This window comes from Chelonoidis abingdonii, chromosome 1, assembly GCF_003597395.2.
Source record: "Chelonoidis abingdonii isolate Lonesome George chromosome 1, CheloAbing_2.0, whole genome shotgun sequence".
NCBI classification, from domain to species: Eukaryota; Metazoa; Chordata; order Testudines; family Testudinidae; genus Chelonoidis; species Chelonoidis abingdonii.
In genome coordinates this window covers 116,239,568-116,260,956 of record NC_133769.1, presented here as the reverse complement: position 1 = coordinate 116,260,956, position 21,389 = coordinate 116,239,568, and the positions used below count along the sequence as shown (strand labels likewise).

The following is a 21,389-nucleotide window of genomic DNA, read 5'->3' as shown; positions in this document are numbered from 1 at the left end:
TGTTAGGTTCACTTCCTCTAGGGCACCTGGCATTGGCCACTGTCGGTAGACAGGATACTGGGCTAGATGGACCTTTGGTCTGACCCAGTACGGCCGTTCTTACATCATAATTATTTGATTTTTGTTCCTGTATTTATCAATTGTTGAAGAACCAGATATCTGAATTCAATGTTAATTAAATAGTAATTAACCACTAGGCTTTGGTTAAATGTCATCATTAACATAGTCCGGTATTTGAGGGTGGCCAGCAACAGATGCTTCAGAGGAAAGTGTAAAAAAAAAAAAAAAAGACCCTGTTATAGGCAGATGTGAGGTAGTCAGCGCCCACGTTAGGTCTCATCGTGATCTCTAACAGTTTGAGTTTGATTTAAGTCTTCAAGCTTGGAAAATTTTTGTTAGCATGAATTATAACTGTGGCTGTTATTGATAGCAATATATATGTCCATTCCCTTTTTAATCTGGAATTAAGAAAATATTGTAATACGAACCAAATTAATGGAACATTGTCCATTTAAAATCTTGTGTAAACAGATTTCGTTTCCTTTGTTACTAATGATGTTGTAGCTTATTAAAACTAAAATATTTTAAAAAGTCATGGGCACAGCTTTTGCTGTTTTGCTTCTTAGTTAGCTTGGCCAGTGAAAATCAGTTAATTTTCAGGTTCTCTATAATGCAAAATTGTAGCAATGGCTACAAGATAGTTAAATTCCAAAGGAATTTAAAAATATAATGAAAACATTTCTATCTCTCAGGTTTAGTAAAATCCACTTTTTTGTAAAATATGAAATGTGTCCCTTTAAGTCACTACCATTCACTTTCAGTAGGCTAAATTGCATCTCTGGCAGATGTCCAAACAAAGCAAAGTATACTCTTTTTCCTAGAGGCTTTTAAACTTTGTGGTGTGAAGGGTTAACTGATGATCCACTAACTGATAGTAGAGAAACTTCCTACCTGAATCCCAAAAGGGACAAGCCTTGTGATGGGCCTTAACTGCTGATTGATGTATTCAACGTTTTGTAATAAGGTTGTCAAAGAGGATGTAATTTTCAAAAGGTTAAACACCCTCCTAATCTATCCTGCCCTAGCTAAATTGCCTGTTGTCTCCTACAGGTGAAAGGAGATGGTTTCACGGTGTCCTTTTTTATGAATTTATTTTAACTTTCTGCTGCCCATCTCAGTTTTTCTTCTTCCTGTCCCCCACCCTGATTTGTATTTAGGTGTACAGGACCAATCAGTGCGCTGGTGAGTTTGTTGTGACTTTTCCTCGTGCTTATCACTCCGGATTTAACCAGGGCTACAACTTTGCTGAGGCCGTGAACTTCTGCACTGCAGACTGGGTGCGTTTTGTTGCACATGTCTGTCCATATCCATGCTAGCTGGCCTTTATTAAAAGAATGTTTGTAACTTGTTTATCTGGATAGTAATCTCACATGTTATAGCAGTACCTGGCACTGCTATGGTTAAGTCATTCGAGTTTCCGTCACAAAAAATGCATTTTGAAGGGCTTACAAATCAATTCTAAATAGCTTCTAATTGACAGCTATGAATGTTGGCTTTCTTTTAAGCATGTGTCTGAACTCATCCTTACAATTCATACTTCAGTTAACTGCTAGGGCTGGTGAGGTGCTCTCTGATGCAGTTGTCCTTTCTGCACTTGTGTAGAGTAGATAACCCACTGTGCTAAACCCCAGAGAGAGATGCTTGCAGCTGTGTTCTCCCTTTCCCTTGCTGTGGCCAGTTACTGCAGTTCTTAGTGCTATAAGCTTTAGCTCAAAACCCCTATTGTACCATGACACTGCATAACTAGAAACAGATGTGGGGCTCATTTTGGTAACTAGCTATATAAGATTCTTTTTGCTTAGTCTAGAATATGAACCCATTGAGCTTCAGTAATCCATATACCTACGTCCATTAGCTTTGTATATTTAAAAAAAGATGCAAAATATGGCTCTCATTCTGTAGGTTCTGGAGACCTTGTCTTTGATAACTGATGCAATTTGTCCATTATAATTTGTTACCTCCATAAAGACACTGTTCCTTAGTTGATGTATTTCTAAGTATGCCTTTTCCCCACTCTTGTTGAGGGAGGCAAAATGGGGAGATGTGGGACAGCCCCTTGGAACATGCCCCCAAATAATGACCTTGTTATTGCTTGGCATTTCCTAGCTTCCCATTGGACGTCAGTGTGTGAATCATTACCGACGTCTAAGGCGTCATTGCGTCTTCTCCCATGAGGAGCTGATCTTCAAGATGGCGGCAGATCCAGAGTGTTTGGATGTGGGGCTTGCTGCCATGGTCTGCAAGGAAATGACTCTCATGACAGAGGAGGAAACACGCTTAAGGGAATCAGTTGTACAGATGGTGAGTACCGTGAGTGCAGCTCCTGCTTTTCATCCTGTTGGTGCGGTGCAGGGTTAATAGAAGACTTCTTGAAAGGAAGTGTGCTGTTTCTCTGACTCATGTCCTTATCAAGTGTCAAATTTTTGTCAGGGAGTGCTGATGTCAGAAGAGGAGGTGTTTGAACTGGTTCCAGATGATGAGCGTCAGTGTGCAGCCTGCAGGACCACGTGTTTCTTGTCTGCTCTTACTTGCTCTTGTAATCCTGAGCGGCTCGTATGCCTGTATCATCCGACTGACTTATGTCCCTGTCCCATGCAGAAAAAGTGTCTCAGGTACACAAGTTTCCCTGTCTTTCCTTTCCCATGTGCAGTCTGTCCTGTTACCCAGAAATTTATGGTGAAATATAGCAATTGTTTTTACCTACCTCTTTCTAACCAGCAGGGATAGCCGCCTCATTTCCCGTGAGGCCAAGGAATTTTGGTTTAATACAGAGCTTCTTAACCCTCATCTGTTGATCTCTCTCAATAGAAACTGATGTCCTATGTTTTACAGGAAGTTTAATGCTTTTTCTCTTTTCCCCTGTTAATCTACAGGTACCGGTATCCATTAGAGGACCTCCCTTCTCTTCTGTATGGAGTGAAAGTTAGAGCACAGTCCTACGACACTTGGGTCAGTAGAGTTACAGAGGCACTGGCTGCCAACCTCAACCACAAGAAAGGTCAGACTTCCATTGTTGCACACTGTAGCAGTTTGTTTTGGGCAATTCCCCCTTTGTTCAGCCTATTTTTCCAGTGAGTGACACAGGTATTGGATTGAGGTGGGGTATGCCAGCTATGTGAAAGGATGTTCTTAGTGGAAGTGGAGAGGTGGATCTAATTGAAAGTCACACAAATATTAGATGCTTTTCATTGCTGCTGTGCATTTTAGATCTAGGTAGCATGTTGGGAACTTGTTTGGGGACTAGTGAAACAGACTAAGAAGGCGTTAATTTTTGTGCGCAGACTGCTTGTATCCTATTATTGCAGATGTGATTGAGCTGAGAGTGATGCTGGAGGATGCTGAAGACAGGAAGTATCCAGAGAATGATCTCTTCCGCAGGCTCAGAGATGCTGTGAAAGAGGCAGAGACCTGTGCTTCGGTGGCACAGCTGCTTCTGAGCAAAAAGCAAAAACACAGGTAAGGCCAGGAGCTTTTCAATGTATGTCATCTTATACCCTCCTCCTGCCACTCAGATGCTGAAGTGGAAGGCCCTGAGGCTTCCAGCATGGCTGGATAGAAACCCACCATCTTCGTTCTCCAGTGGTGGGGTGGCAGGGTACTGGCAGGAATGCTGTGGTAGCGGACCATACTTTCACAGACCTGAGATGTTTTCTGCGGACAAACAAGCTGCTGAACTTTGTACTGAACTATGGAAGCATGAGGGAGAGAGATGGGGGTGTGGATGCGGCTGCTGATTAGGGATTCAATGACCATGGATAAGGTCACACATGGACAGGTCACGACTGTTATTACCCGTTACCTGTCCATGACTTTTACTAAAAATACCTGTGACTAAATCTTATCTGCTGAGAGGGGGCGCTCTTGAAGACTGCTGCTGGGTGCGTGGGGACAGCTGCAGCTGGGGGCGGCCCAGGGCCCCCTGCCATTGGTGGGGAGCGGGAGGCGGTGGCGACCTGAGTTCCAAACGCCTATCTGGGTAGGGGATAGCCAGGGCCCCCTGGCCGCTGCTGATGCAGGCCGGGGGTGGCCTGTGGCCCCATCACTGTTGGTCCCAGACTACTGCTCCAGGGCAGAGCTGGGGACCAGCTGCCTGGGGCTGTCAGAGCAGCAGCTGGTGCGCCTGGCTCCTGGGTTTCCCCAGCTGCTGGGGTGGTCCTGGGGTCAGCCGCACCAGCACTGCAAAAATCACCGAAGTCACAAAGTCACAGAAGCCGTGACTTATGTGACCTCTGTGAATGATTCGCAGCCTTAACTATGGAAGGGGTTGCAGGGAAAGAGATGTATCAACAAAAATGTAAAAGTAATGAAAATTTAAGGTTAAACAACATAAAAGTGTAAGTGCAAATTAGTGTGGGTCAAGTACACCAGTGGAAATGGGAAACAGCCCTCTGCTTATTTGCAGAATCAGAGATACTGTATTGCCCTATCCTGCCCCTCAGAAGCCTACCTTTTCCGGCAGTACCCAGGTGTTCCCTGTATGTTCTGACCTTGCTAGTGCTGCGATGATGGTATCAGCCGGAATTATTAATTTGGCAGGCCACTGAATTTTTCTGAGGAATGCAAGGGAGGGAAGGGAAATGTTAACTTTCAGCAGTTTATATCTTAGCCAAAGCTGAAAGGAGTTTCAAGGAAAAAGAAAACGTCTTCTGTAGCTTGAGGACTGACATCCTCCATATCATAGGTTTCCTGCAAGCAATTCAGGTGTGAGAGACTCTCAAGAATCCTTTCTAATGGCAACCTAAACATAGTGGTCACTACCAGTTCTCCCTTTAATACGAGCGTGCGCGCACACACACACACACATTTTAAAATAGTTAATTTTTTTTTTTTTTTTTTTTTAAGAGACAGAGATAAAAATAGCTAAAGCAGAGCAAATCTACTGTTTTAGTATTTTCAAGGAAAATGTGGCAGTCGGGCACCAGGTTTTTTTTTCTATTCACTTTTTATTAATTTTTAAAAGTATGTACTGAAAAAGCAAAGATTCTGGAGTCCTGCTCCTTGGTACCGGGGCTCTGGTAACAAGCACCTCTCGATCCCTGGAATCATCGCCAGCATCTGGTCATACACCTCCCGTCTTTTTGTTGGCTCCACTGCTATCCAGCAAGGACTCAGTGACCAGGAGGATATCCACTCACTAGCCTCACACCAGGGCCCTCCCAGTTGCACCCTCGGTCCGAGCTTCAACACCCTTGATATGGCCACCTTGGGTACCACCACTCATGTCCTTTTCCCCAGTGGCCACAGTGGGATCCGTGGGCAGCCTACAGGCACCATACTTCTCGGGTGTCTGTCTCCCACCAGAAATCAAGACGGTCTCCATCAGCCTCTGTATCCAGAGCCCCAGAACCTCAAGAGGCTACTCGAGGAGCCAAAGGCCAGACTCGAAGAGGAGGTTACACCGATGACGAATAGCTCCTTCTTTTGCCCCAGATGAGGCAGTGATGCCCCCTCCACCATGTATTCTGAACGGTTTTAAGCTATTTCTGGATCTAACAAAAAGGTTGGCATACACACTTCAAATTCTGCTCAAGGAGGTGAAAGATACCCACCATAAGCTACTGGGCGTATTGCATACCTCCTCTTCCTCCTTGAGAATCACATTCCCAGTCAACAAAGTACTTTTAGCTCTTGTTACGGTCATTTGGCACATGCCAGCCTCTATTGCACCAACATGCAAAAGGGCCGATTAAAAAGTACTGTGTGCCCTCCTTTTTTCTCACCCTCAATCCAACTCTGTTGTGGATATGGTAAATTCCTGTGGTCAATATCACAATAAAACCACCTCTCATGACAGAGACTGAAAAATACTTGATTTGGTAGGAATGCTTATTCCTTAGTGTCCTTTACAATTCAGAATTGCGAATTACCAAGCCTTAATGGTGAAATATGACCATATGAATTTTGCTAAACTGAATGCATTTATTGACCACCTGCCGAAGCACAGCGGGACTGGTTTCAGGCCATCAAAAATGAGGGGCAGTTGGTACTGAGAATGGCACTCCAGACTGTGCTAGATGCTTTGGATACAGCAGGCCACTCAGTGTCGACAATGGTCATGATGCTACGGGTGTTGTGGTTCCACCTCTCAGGACTGCTGAAAGAGGTACACATGACAGTTAAGGACCTCCTGTTTGAGGGCTTCAGACTTTTATTACTCCATACTCTGTAACGGACTCCAGAGCTACGCTGTGCTCACTAGGGATCTACATGCTGGGACAGAAGAGGAAATTGAGTTGCCAGCCATCCCAACCGCTCCAGTGCCCAACACCAGAATGTGGCTATGAGCCATAGAGAAAGAGGCCTTAGGATTCAGAAGTGTAAGCTGTCAGCTCTTCAATCCTCAACATCTCAGTCTTCAACTTCAAAACATCAGTTTTGATGCCTTGGTCAAGGCCTTGGGAAACCACTCCCCACAACATCAGCTGCGACCTACAGACCTCCCATGTTCCTTTGGATGTCACCTTGCTCTTTTCCTCTGAAATTGGGAAGACGTAACTTGTGAAAGATGGATCTTGGTGATCATTTCCGTTGGGTACTCTATCCACTTTGCCTCCCTCCCTGTTCTCCTTCAGAGACCCTTAGAACATAAGAAGAACATAAGAACAGCCATATCGGGTCAGACCAAAGGTCCATCTAGCCCAGTATCCTGTCTACCGACAGTGGCCAATGCCAGGTGCCCCCGAGGGAGTGAAGCTAACGGGCAATGATCAAGTGATCTCTCTCCTGCCATGCGTCTCCATCTTCTGATGAACAGAGGCTAGGGACACCATTCTTTACCCTTCCCAGCTAATAGCCATTTATGGACTTAGCCACCATGAATTTATCCAGTTCCCTTTTAAACATTGTTATAGTTCCAGCCTTCACAACCTCCTCAGGTAAGGAGTTCCACAAGTTGACGTTCTTCTGAAGGAAGAATTCCTTTTATTTGTTTTTAAACCTGCTACCTATTAATTTCATTTGTGACCCGAGTTCTGTTTTAGGTAATAGCTCAAATAACTTTTCCTTATTCCCACTTTTCCACACCCACTCATAGTTTATAACCTCTATCAAAATCCCCCTTAGTCTCCTCTTTTCCAAGTAAAGCCTAGCCTTTTAATCTTTCCTCATATGGGACCCTCTCCAAACCCCTAATCATTTTAGTTGCCCTTTTCTGAACCTTTTCTAGTGCTAGAATATCTTTTTTGACGTGAGGAGACCACATTTGTACACAGTATTCGAGATGTGGGCGTACCATGGATTTACATAAGGGCAATAATATACTCTCAGTCTTATTCTCTATCCCCTTTTTAATGATTCCTAACATCTTGTTTGCTTTTTTGACCACCTCTACACGCTGCGTGGACATTTTTAGAGACCTATCCACAATGTCGCCAAGATCTCTTTCCTGATTCGTTGTAGCTAAATTAGCCCCCATTATATTGTATGTATAGTTGGGGTTATTTTTTCCAGTGTGAATTACTTTACATTTATCCACATTAAATTTCATTTGTCATTTTGTTGCCCAATCACTTAGTTTTGAGAGATCTTTTGAAGTTCTTCACAATCTGCTTTGGTCTTAACTATCTTGAGTAGTTCTCACAAGAGACTGCTAAGACAGGAAATACAGTAGAACCTCAGAGTTACAAACTGACTGGTCAACCACAAACCTCATCTGGAATCAAAAGTACACAGTCAAACAGCGGCAGAGACTGAAGCAAGTACAGTACTGTGTTAAAAGTAAACTACTAAAAAAAACACAAATCGAAAGTTTAAAAAATGGTTTGACAAAGTAAGGAAACTGTTTCTATGCTTGTTTCATTTAAATTAAGGTGGTCAAAAGCAGCATTTGTCTTCTGCATAGTAAAGTTTCAAAGCTGTGTTAAGTCAATGTTCAGTTGTAAACCAAAGCATTTTGTTCAGAGTTGCAAACATTTTAGAGTTACAAAACGACCTCCATTCCCGAGGTGTTTGTAACTCTGAGGTTCTTATGTAGATCATCTGCTCTGCCTAGGGGCCCTAGAACCAGTTCCTGTGCACCTCAGGGGCAAATGCTTTTATTCCCAATATATCCTGATTCCCAAGAAAAATGGAGTTTGGTGACCGATACTAGATCTAAGAGCACTAAACGAATACGTGAAGGCACAAAGATTCAAGATGGTTGCACCAGCAGTGATTATACCAGTGGTTCTCAAACTTTTGTACTGGTGACCCCTTTCACGTAGCAAGCCTCTGAGTGTGAGCCCGCTTATAAATTAAAAACACTTTTTAATATATTTAACACCATTACAAATGCTGGATGCAAAGTGGGGCTTGGGGTGAAGGCTGACCGCTCGTGACCTCCCCCCATATAATAACCTTATGACCACCTGGGGTCCTGACCACCAGTTTGAGAACCCCTGGATTATACCATCTTTGGAACAGGGAGATTGGTTTTTGGCCATCAGCCTACAGGATGTCTACTTCAATGTATCAATCCAACCATTCCACAGATCATTCCTCTGGTTTATCTTCCGTCTGGATCATTACCAATACGGGGTGCTTCTCTTCAGCCTCTTATCCGCACCCAAACTCCAAGGTCCTCTCCGTAGTAGCGGCCCATCTGTGCACCTTGGGGAACGTGATTTGTCCATATATGAATGACTATCTCCTCAGAGCCTGCTCCTTGAACGATGCCCTACAGGCCACCCACAGGATGATAAACATTCACACAACTGGGCTTACAAATCAACACTCAGAAATTGACCTTGAGTCCAGTACAGTGCTTGAAGTTTATAGGGGTCTATCTTGATGCAGTGAGAGCGTTCCTCCTGTGACAGATTTCACACCCTGCCCACACTAATAGAGTTAAAGCCAGCCCACAGATGACAGCCTGACATTGTCTCCAGCTTTTCGGACACATGGTGGCATGCACATTTTGATCTCTCGTGCCAGACTTCACATGACATGTCTACAGATGCGGCTCAGGTCTGTCTACATACCAATCAAGAACAGGTTAGATAAACCAGTGTGAATACCCTCCAGGGTCAAGCACTCCCTGGAATGTTGGAAAGACCCAGTGAACGTCTGTGCAGAGGTCCCATTCACACAACCCCAAACATTTTTTCTAAAAATGGATGTATTCCTAATAGGTTGGGGAGCCCACCTGAACAACTGCAATGTTAAGTGCAAATGGTCACCCCAAAATTGACTCTCCATATCAACTGCTTAGAACTAAGAGTGGTTAAAAATACTCACGCACGCTTTTTTCCACTAATCAAAGACACCGCACAAAATCACAACAGACAACATAACATGCGTGCTCTATATAAATTCACAATGGGGCACCAGATCATTCTCCCTGTGCATGGAAGCACTATAACTATGGAATCGGTGCATTTGCCATAATGTTGTCATATCAGCTGCTTACCTGCCAGGAAGATAACAGCCAGCAGTCTCAGCTGCAAGTTCTTACAGGACCATGAATGGAGAATGAACCCAATTGTCCTCCACCGCATATTCTCTCACTGGGGAGCTCCAGAAGTTGACTGGTTTGCCATTTACCTGAACAGGAAATGCCCACTCTATTGCTCCAGAGCCAGTTTCGGGAAATGCTCCTTAGGAGATGCTCTCCTTCTCCCATGGGATAAAGTCCTTCTATATACCTTACCTCCATTCCTTCTGCTGACAAAGGTCCTGATAAAAATGGAGAGAAAAAGCAAAAGTTATACTGACTACTCCCACCTAGCGGAGACAAACGTGGTACCTGTATCTGGCACAGCTAGTAATGTATCTACCAATCCCTTTCCAACTCACTCCTCTTCCTCTCCCAGAACGACGGGCAAATCCTCTGTCCCGACCTACAGATCTTCTGACTCAAGGCCTGGCTTCTTCATGGTTCCAACATGTAGAGCTGCTTCTCTGAGGAGGTGAAAGAAGTTTTATTACACAGTAGAAAATTGGCTACTCATCGCACTTACCTGCAAAAATGGAGATGATTCCAGGTCTGGTGTAATTCCAAACATAGCCCCGATAGCTTCGTCCCTCCCCTTTCAAATGTATGTCCCTGTGGGTGCTCTGCGACCCACCCTTCTCCTCTCTACTTTGGATGCTCAATAGGGGTTCTGCAGTGGAGAAGAAACTGAACGTGGTTCACCTATGCAGTGCTAGTTAGCCTCAAGGTAGAGCACGGGGGGGGGGCGGGGGGGCGCTTGTGTGGGCCAAACGGACACTGATATCTAAAATCTCCAATCAGAGTTGTAGGCACACAGATACACCTATAGTGGAGGACCTATAGAAGGACACATCTCGAAGCACCATCTTTACTGCGCAAGGAGAGTAACTTCCTCTTTCCCATGATGGCCAGGCTTACAAAATCAGTACTCCAGTCTTCAGTTGTTGGTTTGCTTTTTGGATTTCGGTTTTGGAGGTTCCAATCATTTAGTAATTATTAGTGCTCTGCTTAGCCAAAGTCTTCAGATTTATTCAGTTTCCAGTTAACATCCATTAGATTTAAAATTGCATGTTTATCTTGTAGCACAATTTTATTTGATAAGAAAAAATAAAACTACAATTAAGGTCTGCTCAAAGCATACAGGTTTAGGAGCATTCCCAGAGCCCATGGAATCACAGTTCCAAAATTTGTCTGTCTTGATGGCATCTGTTTGCGCAGATGGAGAGGAGTCAGGTTATTTAAAAACAAATGAACTACTAACCAGATGTGTGCCCATTGCTCTGTTCATTTTCTTGTAAGGTGTCCTTTTTTTAATAAAAGACTATAAGTTCTTAGGGCAGGGACTATCTTATGTATTTGTGTAGCATCTGACATAGTGGCAGCCCAATCTTTGCTGGGACCATTAGGCCGTGAGATGCTGGAACTGACATAAAGTAGAATTCTTCAAGCATTTATCTATACAGATCCTGCTTTAGGTGCATGCACGCAAGCCCAAAATCTTTTAGCCAGCAGTGTCCATTAAGGCTGCATGTGCTCCCTGTGCACCCTCACGCCCCCTAAAGAGAGAGGATATAAAAGGCAGAGCCGTCCCAACCGCCACTCTGTTCCTTCCTGCCGCACGAGTCAGCAGGGTGAACAAAATTCATGATTTGGCTGGCCCTCCGTATAATGTGATTCACAAGGGCAGAGTTACGCTCAGGCTATGTCCACAATTTTTACCAGAAGTCGTTTGAATTTATTTTAAACCAATTTAATGGCTTACAGTATTTTTACCTAAGCTTCATGATTCTCCTGCAGAAACTAAGCTCCGCACACTGGACGGTCTCAGGACTACGATCTTTTAAGTTTCCAGAACAAAGCATTTTTTAAAATCAGTTAGACTTCTTGTACCTTTTGGTAATAAGTATAAGGGGCAGGCTGTATCCTCTGACTTTGTAAATGGGATGCAGACTGCATGAAAATTCACTAGTTGAGTAACCTTAACTCGTGAGGGACCAGGTAGTTATGCTCTTCAAAGTTGACATCTATGCCTTGTTTCAGAGGGGGTCCTTATTTCTAAAATTTTAGAGCAGCATTTATTAATCACAACTCCACTGTGATAGCTTCTAGACCGCATGTGCAGCTTGGCAGGGCAGTTCTGCAGTCATTATTTACATAGGATTCCAATCACCTACCTTGTAAAGAAAAGCGGTTATTTACCTTACAGTTACCGAAGTTCTTCAAGATGCTGTTGTCCACACACATCCTAGGACCCACCCTCCTTCACCACTGATAAGGAGCCCTTCTCTGGATTTCTGTATTAGTGAAGGAATTGAGTGCTGTTTGTGACAGCTTCCTCTTAACCTCTCACTGTGGGGGCACGAGGGTGCACAGGGCACATATGCAGCCCCAAAGGACACACTTCTGGCTAAAAGGTGCTAGGCTTGCACGTGGGATCTGTGTGAACAAAAGCATCTCAAAACGCTCCAATTTCTGTAAGATAAGTAACTTCTGTTTGCCACATCCGCTACTCCTAACCTATTGCCAGTAGTGGCTCCTCCTAGGTGTGTTCCTGTTGTAATGGTACATTGTGTTCACTTCAGTAGAAACTGTTTGTCATTGAATTACAGTGAGCATGTTGGGGAAGATGATGGAGATTTTACTGGCTCCTTGTTAATAACATTTGGGAGCTCTGTGGTGCCTGTGAATAGAACTGACTGGAGATTCAATGTATGGTCCCATGAACACTGAAGTGATGAGACTTTTAAACTTCTTGATAGTCGTGAAACTCTCTACTGATTGGAGCTCACTCAAGTGAATGTTGCCCCATGTTTCATCTAATCTTGTCTGTAACTTTGCATCTCTTTGCTCATACAGCAGGCTGAGCCCAGATAGTGGGAGGACTCGGACCAAGCTGACGGTGGAGGAGCTGAAAGCATTTGTCCAGCAGCTATTCAGCCTTCCATGTGTCATTAGCCAGGCCCGACAAGTAAAGGTACGTTTTTCATCCATTGTTTGGGGACTGGGTTTTGTGACACCACGTGAAGTTTCCCAGTATAGAGTGCAGGGTAATTTTACCTCTCCTGTAGTTTTGCCCTTTCTGATTTTTCTTTGCTGTCCCTTTTCCCCTCACTTCTGTCCCAGAAGTATGCTATTCTCCAGGCTTCTTCTTTCTTAGCTAATAAGAAGGTTTTCTGACTTCCATCAATCTGCTTTGGTGCAATTGAGCAGAGTATGGGCATTGTTACTGTGCTTTGGCTGACTGGGTGACAAAGGTCATGAAAAATGATCTTAACTCAGATGGAAAAAAATGCAAAATGTAAGAGTTTTTGCTATCTCCTGTTTTATCACTTGGAATGTGATATCACCCCATTTAATCCCAAGGGGATGGGAAGCGGTCTGGCACTTTTGTATGTATACATCACCTGGAATGGGGTACAAATAGAGTTACAGTACTTGCCTGTATTGTTTTCAGTTCTAGGCACCACATTACCAGGAAAACTCTGACTAAGTGGAAGAGACTGAGAGAGAAAAATGTAAAGGGCTAGAGAGCACTGATTTGAGGAAAGGTTGAAACTGCCAAGTGTGCTGAGCTTGGTTAAGAGAGAGTGGTGAACAAAAATCTAGAAATATTTGAAGTGTGTAAACACCAAGAAAAGGAGGGGAACTATTTAGAATGGTTTGAGGGGACCTAGCTAAGAATAAAGGGAAGATATTAAAGGGAAACTTAAATTGAATTGCAGGGAAGACTTACTCCCAGAAGGTTGTGGAATAGTCTCTCAAGAGAAATGATGGAAATCTCATCATCTGGGATAGTTTAAAACTAGATCAGACAAAATAGTAAAGTGCATTAACAGTCCTTCAGTGGCAGGGTGATGGACTGAATGGGATTTTTCATCATTTAATTTCTAATTTAAGACAAGTAGATATTTGCCATGACACTCCTGGAGTAGACTCAAAAGTGCTGACTCAAACTTGGGATTCTTCAAATGCTTGCACGTGCCCATTCCAGTATAGGGTGCACAGCTGCTGAATGTTTTTCCCCCTCAGTGGCATCTGTCGGGTCAGCTCTGATATGCTGTGGAGTCGCATGCTCAGAGCACCTGTATGAAGCCCCCTGCCGACCCACACGCTCTCAGTTCCTTCTTACTGCCCATGATGGTCGCTGGAACTACTGTTCTTGCTTTACAAGTTCTGTTCTCAGTGGACTCTTCTGTCTATTATTGTATATAGTTAAGTTTCTGGTAGTAGTTAGCATTTCTCCATTTTATTCTCCGCCCCAGGGTATACCTCGGTCACTGGGCTTCAAGACTTGTGCCTCTTGTAACAAGGCTATGCCTTTGAGCAACTCCTCATTCCAGCTGCCTTTAGCGCTTGGGGGAAGCTCACGGGCAGGAGTGCTGTAAGATCTGTAGGGACTTTAAGCCCTCCACTAAAAAAAGATTGGGATGTTAGGCTGAAGTCCATCTTAAAGGAGGCAGCACTAAGACCTCCCTTGGCGTTGAGACATTGAGACTCTGCACCAAGTACCTCGACATCAGTGAGCTCATGGCTTCAATCTTTGGGCCTGCCTCATGAGGTCCAACAGACTCTGCAGGACCTTCCCTTTGAGGGCACTTTGCTCTGTCAGTTTGGAGTCTTTTCCGAGTAACATGGCCTAAATGATTCCAGGGCTAACTTGAAGTTCCTAGGTCTTTATACCCAGGCACCCATGAGGAAGCATTATAAACCTCATCCAGCCTCGTGAATCTTTCTGCCAGCTGTCTGACAGGACTCTCACAGGAAGAGGAGCAGGGACTTTAGATGAAGGCCTCCCCAATATTCGTCTGAGTCCATGCCCCTCCTCTCCCCGACACTCTGGGGGTTCCAAGCAGGCCTTTTGATGGGACGCTCGGGTACAACATACCAGCACAGAACCTGGATCCAAGCTCCCCTTTATTTGTGGACTGTTTATCCCGTTTCTGTTGGGCATGGGACCGTATCAAGACAGATCTCTGGGTGCTAAGCAAGATAGAAATAGAATATACCCTTCAGTTCATTTTTTCCCTGTCTATTCAGGCACTATTCTCATGAGCAACTTCTAGCCCAAGAGTTGCAGTGGCTCCTTAGGGCGGGAGCCGTGGAAGACGTTCCTCTGGAATTAAGGGGCCCCAGCGGTCTACAACCGCTATTTCCTAATCCCAAGAACCAACGGTGATATCAGATCAATTCTGGACCTTCAAAAGCTCAGCAAATACATGAATAAGATAAAGTTGCAGATGGTCTTCTTGGCTTCCATCGTCCCCTCCTTGGATCCAGTGGACTTGTATGCCACCCTTGATTTGAAGGACGCTTACTTCCACATTTCGATTTTTTTTTCTGGGACACAAAGTTCCCCAAGTTTGTCATGAATCACGTGCACTACCAATTCGCAGTTTTCCCATTTGGCCTGTTAGTGGCCCTGAAAGTGTTTACCAAGTGCATTGGACCAGGGTCCAGGTGGAGTCCAAAATAAAGTTAATCCATTCAACATTCCAGGATTTAGGTCTGTTGATGAATATGCAGAAATCTACTCTCTTTCCCGGTTCAGAGGATAGAGTTTATCAGGGCTATCAATTCTATTCAAGACAGAGCCTTCCTCCAAGAAGGGCAGTTCCAGGTAATAGTGATGCTTATAGAGAGCCTCAGTGTTCACCCCATCATGACAGCAAGCAATTGCTTGACGTGCATGGGCTACATGTCCTCATGCACTTACGTGGTGCAGCATGCAAGACTTTGACTTGGACCTCTCCAAGCGTGGCTGGTGTCCGTATACTCACCAAGCAGACACTATTTGGACACAGTCATCGCAGCTCCCCTGTCAGTGGTAGTCTCCTTCAGCTGGTGGCTAGATTTACTGACTGTGCACTTGGGAGTCCCATTCTCGAGATGCCAACCATCTATATCTATTGTTATGGATGCTTCAGTGATGGGCTGGGGTGCTCACTTGGGTTCCCTTAGAACTTAGAGCTTCTGGTCTCCGGAAGTGCGCGCTCTACACATCAACGTGAGGGAATTCAGGCAGTTCTCTTGGCTTGCCAGTTGTTCCAGCAAGAAAGTGTCAGTTCTCACAGACAACACGATGGTATTGTTTTATATCAGTAGGCAGGGAGGCACTCGCTCCTTTCCCCTGTGTCAGGAAGTGCTTCGCTTGTGGGAATTTTTCATAACACACTCGATCCACCTCAGGACCTCCTATCTTCTGGGGTCACAGAATGAACTACTGGATCACCTCAGCAGATCCTTCTCTGACCACCACGAGTGGTTCATTTTCCCAGATGTCATAAAAGCCATTTTCCAGAGGTGGAGAACTTCCCAGATAGATCTGTTCACCACAAAGCACAACAGGAAGTGTCTCCAGTTCTTCTCTCTTGCAGTCTCCTTTCTCCTTCTTTGGACAGCTCATCTCTTCTACACATTTCCTCCTATTCCTCTAATACACAAGGTCCTGCTGAGGATCAAACGAGAGAAACGAGTCACCTTGATAGCCCCTGGCTGGCCCTGCTAGCATTAGTTCACCGTGCTCCTTGATCTCTCGGTGGGGACACCAGGTCTAGGTACAGTGATAGAAGGATTGATCTCTCAGGACCTCGGCCACTTGCATCACCTGAATCTTGAGTCACTCCAGCTTTGGCCTGGAAGCTCCATGGCTGAGCCCTTCAGCTCTATCATGCTCTGAGTATGTCTGCAAAGTCCTAATAGGGAGCAGGAAGCCCTCCACTAAGCCACTTATCTGGCAAAGTGGAAGAGATTCTCTATCTCATCTGCACAGAAGGATGTCTCACCTATATGCTCATCGGTACCATTTATTCTAGGATACTTACTGCTCTTGAAATGACAAGGTCTAACCATGGCGTCTGTTAGAGTCCATCTTGCAGTGATCTCAGCCTTTCATCCCTGGGTAAATGGCCAATCTGTGTTCTCAAACAACATCTCTAATCTGTTTCTTAAGGGCCTTGAGAGGTTGTACCCCAGGTGCAACAACCCATCTCTCCCTGGGACCCCAACCTGGTATTATTAAAACTGACAGGACCCCCATTTGAGCCACTGGTGACTTGCTCCCTGCGCTACCTGTCCAGGAAGGTGACCATCTTAGTGGCCAGTTCTTCCAGAAGAGTCTTGGAGATCCGTGTCCTCAGATTAGAACAAGCGTACACTGTATCCTTCAAGGGCAAGGTCCAGTTGCGTCTTCATCCAGCTTTCCTTCCAAAAGTGGTTTCACAGTTCTATAGTAATCAGGCTATCTTCCTCTAATGGTCTTCTATCTAAAATCACATGCCAACCAGGGAAGAGCAAAGGCTCCACTCGCTAAATGTTAGAAGTGCACTGGCCTGCTACATAGAGAGCTGTTTCAGAAAACTAATTAACAATTCATTGCCATTGTAGACAGGATGAAAGGTCTTCCTGTCTCATCCCAGCGAATTTTATCATGGGTCACGTCCTACATCCCCTGTATATTACAACCTGGCAAAGGATCCTGCTCCGCCTTTCCTGACAGCACATTCTACAAGAATGCAAGCAACTTCCGCATTTGTAGCAGAAATTCTTCTAGGTGTGTGCACGTGCACAGTCATGGAGTTTTTGCCTTAGCAGTATCTGTAGGGCCATCTCCTGTATCAGCATATTGGGCGCTGCCGCCCCTACACCTTCCCAGTTCCTTCTTGCCGCCCGTGGTGATTAGTCAGAGTGCCTTTTCTTGCATAGAAGGACTAGCAGTTTCATTTCTTCTAACTTCGAGCCTTAGGATCTTGTAAATAGTTTGTTTATAGTAGTTAGTGTTAAGTAGTTAATTGTAGTTAGAAGTTAGTTTCAGCGGGACTTCGCCCCAGGTGGGTCATGCCTTAAGTCTCTAAGGTTTAATCCCTGCATGGATTGTAACAGACCTATGCCTGTAAGTGACCCCCACAGCAGCTGCCTCAAGTGTCTGGGGGGATCACATTTGAAGGGCCATGACAGCCACCTTAACGCCAGTCCAGCGAATAGAGTTCATTGGGGCAGTTCTCGACTCCACCTGAGGCAGAGCCTTTCTTCCAGAAGCATGTTTTCAGGCTGTGTTGGATGTGATCTCTCATGTCAAGAATCACCAGCTCACCACGGCTCACACCTGCGTGCGGTTGTTGGGCCACATGCCCACGTGTACTTATGTGGTCAGTCATGCTTGGCTCTATCTCCGTTCCCTACAGTCATGGCTGGCGTTAGTCTATAGCCCTAACAGGCATGACCTAGACCAGGTAGTGAGAGTGCTGGATCACATTAGGATTGGTGGTTGAACCCCCAATCAGTGTTGGAAGGAGTTCTTTGTGTCCCCGTTGTTGACCCTGGTCTCCAATGCTTTGGACATGGGCTGGGGAGCCCTCCTGAGAGAAATAAGCACTCAGGGCTGCTGGTTGTGGGATGAACTGGTGCTCCATATCAACATCAGGGAGCTCAGAGCAATTTGCCTCACCTACCTGGCTTTCTTGTCCCTCCTGAGGGGCAAGGTGGTGCAGATCCTGATGGACAATACCACCACAACATATTACATCAACAGGCTGAGTGTAGTGAGGTCATAGGTCCTTTGCCAAGAAGCGCTCCTCCTGTAGGATATTATGTATGACATACCATTCATCTGGTAGTCATGCGGCTGCCTGGAACTAGGAATGTTTTAGCAGATCACCTCAGCAGAACTTTCTTGTCTCGCCACAAGTGGTTGCTCCATCTAGAGGTGGTCAGCAATATTCAACCAGAGGTGGGGAACTCCACAGGTGGACCTTTTTGCATCCAGGCAGAACAGGCAATGCCATGTGTTATGTTCAGTCTGGGGGAAGGACAGGGGCTCCCTATCAGATGCTTTTCTCATTCCGTGCTCGGGGGCACTGATGTATGCCTTCGCGCCAGTGCCATTGATTCAGAGAGTCCTTGTGAAGATCAAGCAAGACAGGGCAAAGATTATCCTAATAGCATCCGCATGGCCTTGCCAGCACGAGTTTGGTACATTGTCAAACCTTTTGGTAGCGGCCCTGCTGCAGCTACCTCTCTGGCTGGATTTACTGTCCTAGAACCACGGCAGCCTTTTGCACCTGAACCTGGCACTTGATGGCTGCACACTTGATGGCTTGGCTGCTGCATATCTAAGTGCGGATGAACAGGCCTGCTTGGCCCATGTTCAGCAGGTCTTGCTGGGTAACAGGAAAGCCTCCACCAGAGCGACTTACCTGGCCAAATGGAAAAGATTTACACGCTGGGCTTCGGAGTGGCATGTACAAGCTAAGCAGGCCCCACTGCAGGAGATCCCGGATTATCTGCTGCACCTCAAACTCCTAAGACTTCTCTATGTTATCAGTCAAGGTCTACCTGGCCACTATCTCTGCTTTCCCATCCTTTGTTCCAAGGCAGGTTGATTTTTCACTCACGACATGATGGCCTGGTTTTTGAAAGGCTTGGAGCATCTCTACCACATGTCTGGGATCCCATCCCTCCCTGGGACATGAATCCTGTGCTGTCGAGACTCATGGGGGGCCCCCCTTTGAGCCTTTGGCTTCCTACTCTCTCGTGAAAGGTTGCGTTCCTGGTTGCAATAATGTCGGCTTGCAGGGTGTCTGAAATCAGGGTGCTTGCTTCAGAACCATCTTTATACAGTCCTCTACAAGGATGAGGTCCGGTTACAACCGCGTCCAGCGTTGCAGCCCACGGTAGTTTTCCACTGGCCAGGACATATACTTATTCTTCTTCTTTCCGAAACCTCATACGTCAGATGAGGAACGCAGGCTACACACCTGGGATGTCAGGAGGGTGCTGGCATTCTACATAAATAGAGTGAAGCTGTTCCAGAAGTCTATGCAGCTGTTAATTGCGGTGGCAAGCAGAACAAAAGGTCGCCCAGTGTCTGCTCAGAGGATTTCGTCTTGGATTAAGGCCTGCATTCACCAGAGTGATGAGCTGCGAAAGGTGCCTCTGCTGGCAGTCGTGATGGCACACTCGAATAGGGCACAAGCGTCGTCAGCGGCCTTCCTGGCACAGATACCCATTCAAGAGATCTGTAGAGCTGCTACCTGGTCGTCTGTCCACACGTTTGTGTCTCATTATGCACTTACCTAGCAAGCTCGAGATGATGCTGGCTTTGGCACAGCAGTGCTGCAAGACTCTGAACTCCGAGCCCACCTTCATGGACGCTGCTTATGGCCATCTAGAATGGAATCAATATGAGCAAGCACTCGAAGAAAAAATGGTTACCTACCTTTTCATAATGGTTCTTCCTTGAGATGTGTTGCTCACGTCCATTCCATTATCCGCTTTCTTGCTCCCTGTCGGACTTGTCAGCAAGAAGGAACTGAGAGGGCGTAGGGACAGCGGCATCTGATATACCAATCCATGAGCACAGCACTAAGGGTGGCGCCACAGCTGGCCCTACAGATACTGCTAAGGCAAAAAAATTGATGGCTGTGCACATAGACATGTGCACACCTAGAATGGAATGGACATGAACAACACATCTCGAAGAACAAGAGTTACAAAAAGGTAGTAACTATTTGCCCCCACTTTACCAGGTAATCTGTATTGTTTTAAATGCAGTTGTGCCTCACAGACATGCTAGAAACTACCTCAAATGAATAGTCTGCTAACTTCTGTGTCCTGCTCATTTGCAAGCGCATCTGAAAATACTAAGGCCTTGTCTACATACACAAATTGTACCACTTTAAAAACCTTGTCAGTCTGACACCGATCCAGGGCAAGATAATGAAGCTGCTAATATGGGACTCTATTAATAAAGAATTAAAAGAGAGTAATGTAAGTAGTGCCAATCAACATGTTTATAGAAAATAGATCCTTTCAGACTAACTTGATAATTTTTTTGATAAGATTACATTTGATAAAAATAAATGTTGCTGTAATAGGTTTATATTTCTGTAAGACATTGGACTTGGTATCACATGATTTGATTTAAAAACAACAACAAAAAAAACAAACAAACTGTGACCCCAGAACTATATAAAACGAACACACAGGAAATAGATTAAAAGATAGCTAACTGATAAATCTCAAAAAGTAATAGTAAAGGGGAATCATCGAATGGGTGTTTTTAGTGAGGTCCCGCAGGAAAGGAAATCCTTATAATTCTCATACTCAGCTAGTTCTTCCAAATTGTAGTTTTTCCCCCAAATTTGCAACACTGGGGGTTACCCCAGATATATGCTGTTGTATGATGGTGAGGATGAAATTGATATCTCTTAGTTAGAATAGTCTAGACTCTTCTCACGGTTGCTACTGTAGGCACCTTGTTTTTCTCCATCAGATAAAAAGAAGAACCCAGCAGACCTGCAAGGGGAATTGGATGCATCAGTACCCACCCATGTGGGTATAAGAGTGTCTGTATCTTGGAACTAGCTTACACCTGTAACATGATACAAGCATAGTAATAATTTGGGGTGTTGGGAACCCAATCCCCCCATCCCCTTAGCTATAGGGAGTTGGAATTTAAGTGTTAGTAGTGGGCATTGACCAGGACCCCACGGAAAGGCTCCAATAATGTTGTTGTTAACTTCTCTAAAATAAGATGGAGGGGTATATACAAGTGGGCCACTTTTAATACAGAGTAGCCTTGGCAGAATATTTTTATTGTATTTACCCTCCTCCAGAGGCTCAGGAAAAGAGGATGCCACCAATTTGTATCATTAGTTACTTGAGAGAGTACAGGATTTAAATTTACCTTTACTAGTTCTTAATATTTCTTGGTACTTCTATATTTAGGTATTTGATTGCATCTGTGACAGTTTCACTGAGAAAAAGCCTTTCCAGCTAACAATCAGGAGACTGCCTTACATTTTTAACGGTGAGGGTAATTAACCATTGGAACAATTAACCTAGTGTTGTGGATTCTCCCATTACTGGCAAATTTTAAATCAAGATTGGATGTTTTTCTAAAAGATGGATGCCCTATGAAATG

The 21,389-nt window shown here is 45.0% G+C and overlaps 1 protein-coding gene across 4 annotated transcripts in view; it reads left to right on the top strand.

Moving 5' to 3' along the window:
* The window catches only part of KDM5A (lysine demethylase 5A), a 91,057-nt gene that overhangs the window by 35,022 nt on the left and 34,646 nt on the right, over nucleotides 1–21,389 (top strand). For all 4 annotated transcript variants that reach the window (XM_032796737.2, XM_032796739.2, XM_032796738.2 and 1 more), the window contains 6 exons: nucleotides 1,218–1,337; nucleotides 2,167–2,361; nucleotides 2,491–2,672; nucleotides 2,934–3,058; nucleotides 3,366–3,516; nucleotides 12,326–12,443. In XM_032796737.2, coding sequence (XP_032652628.1) covers nucleotides 1,218–1,337; nucleotides 2,167–2,361; nucleotides 2,491–2,672; nucleotides 2,934–3,058; nucleotides 3,366–3,516; nucleotides 12,326–12,443 — 891 coding nt within the window. The remainder of the gene's footprint in view (nucleotides 1–1,217; nucleotides 1,338–2,166; nucleotides 2,362–2,490; nucleotides 2,673–2,933; nucleotides 3,059–3,365; nucleotides 3,517–12,325; nucleotides 12,444–21,389) is intronic.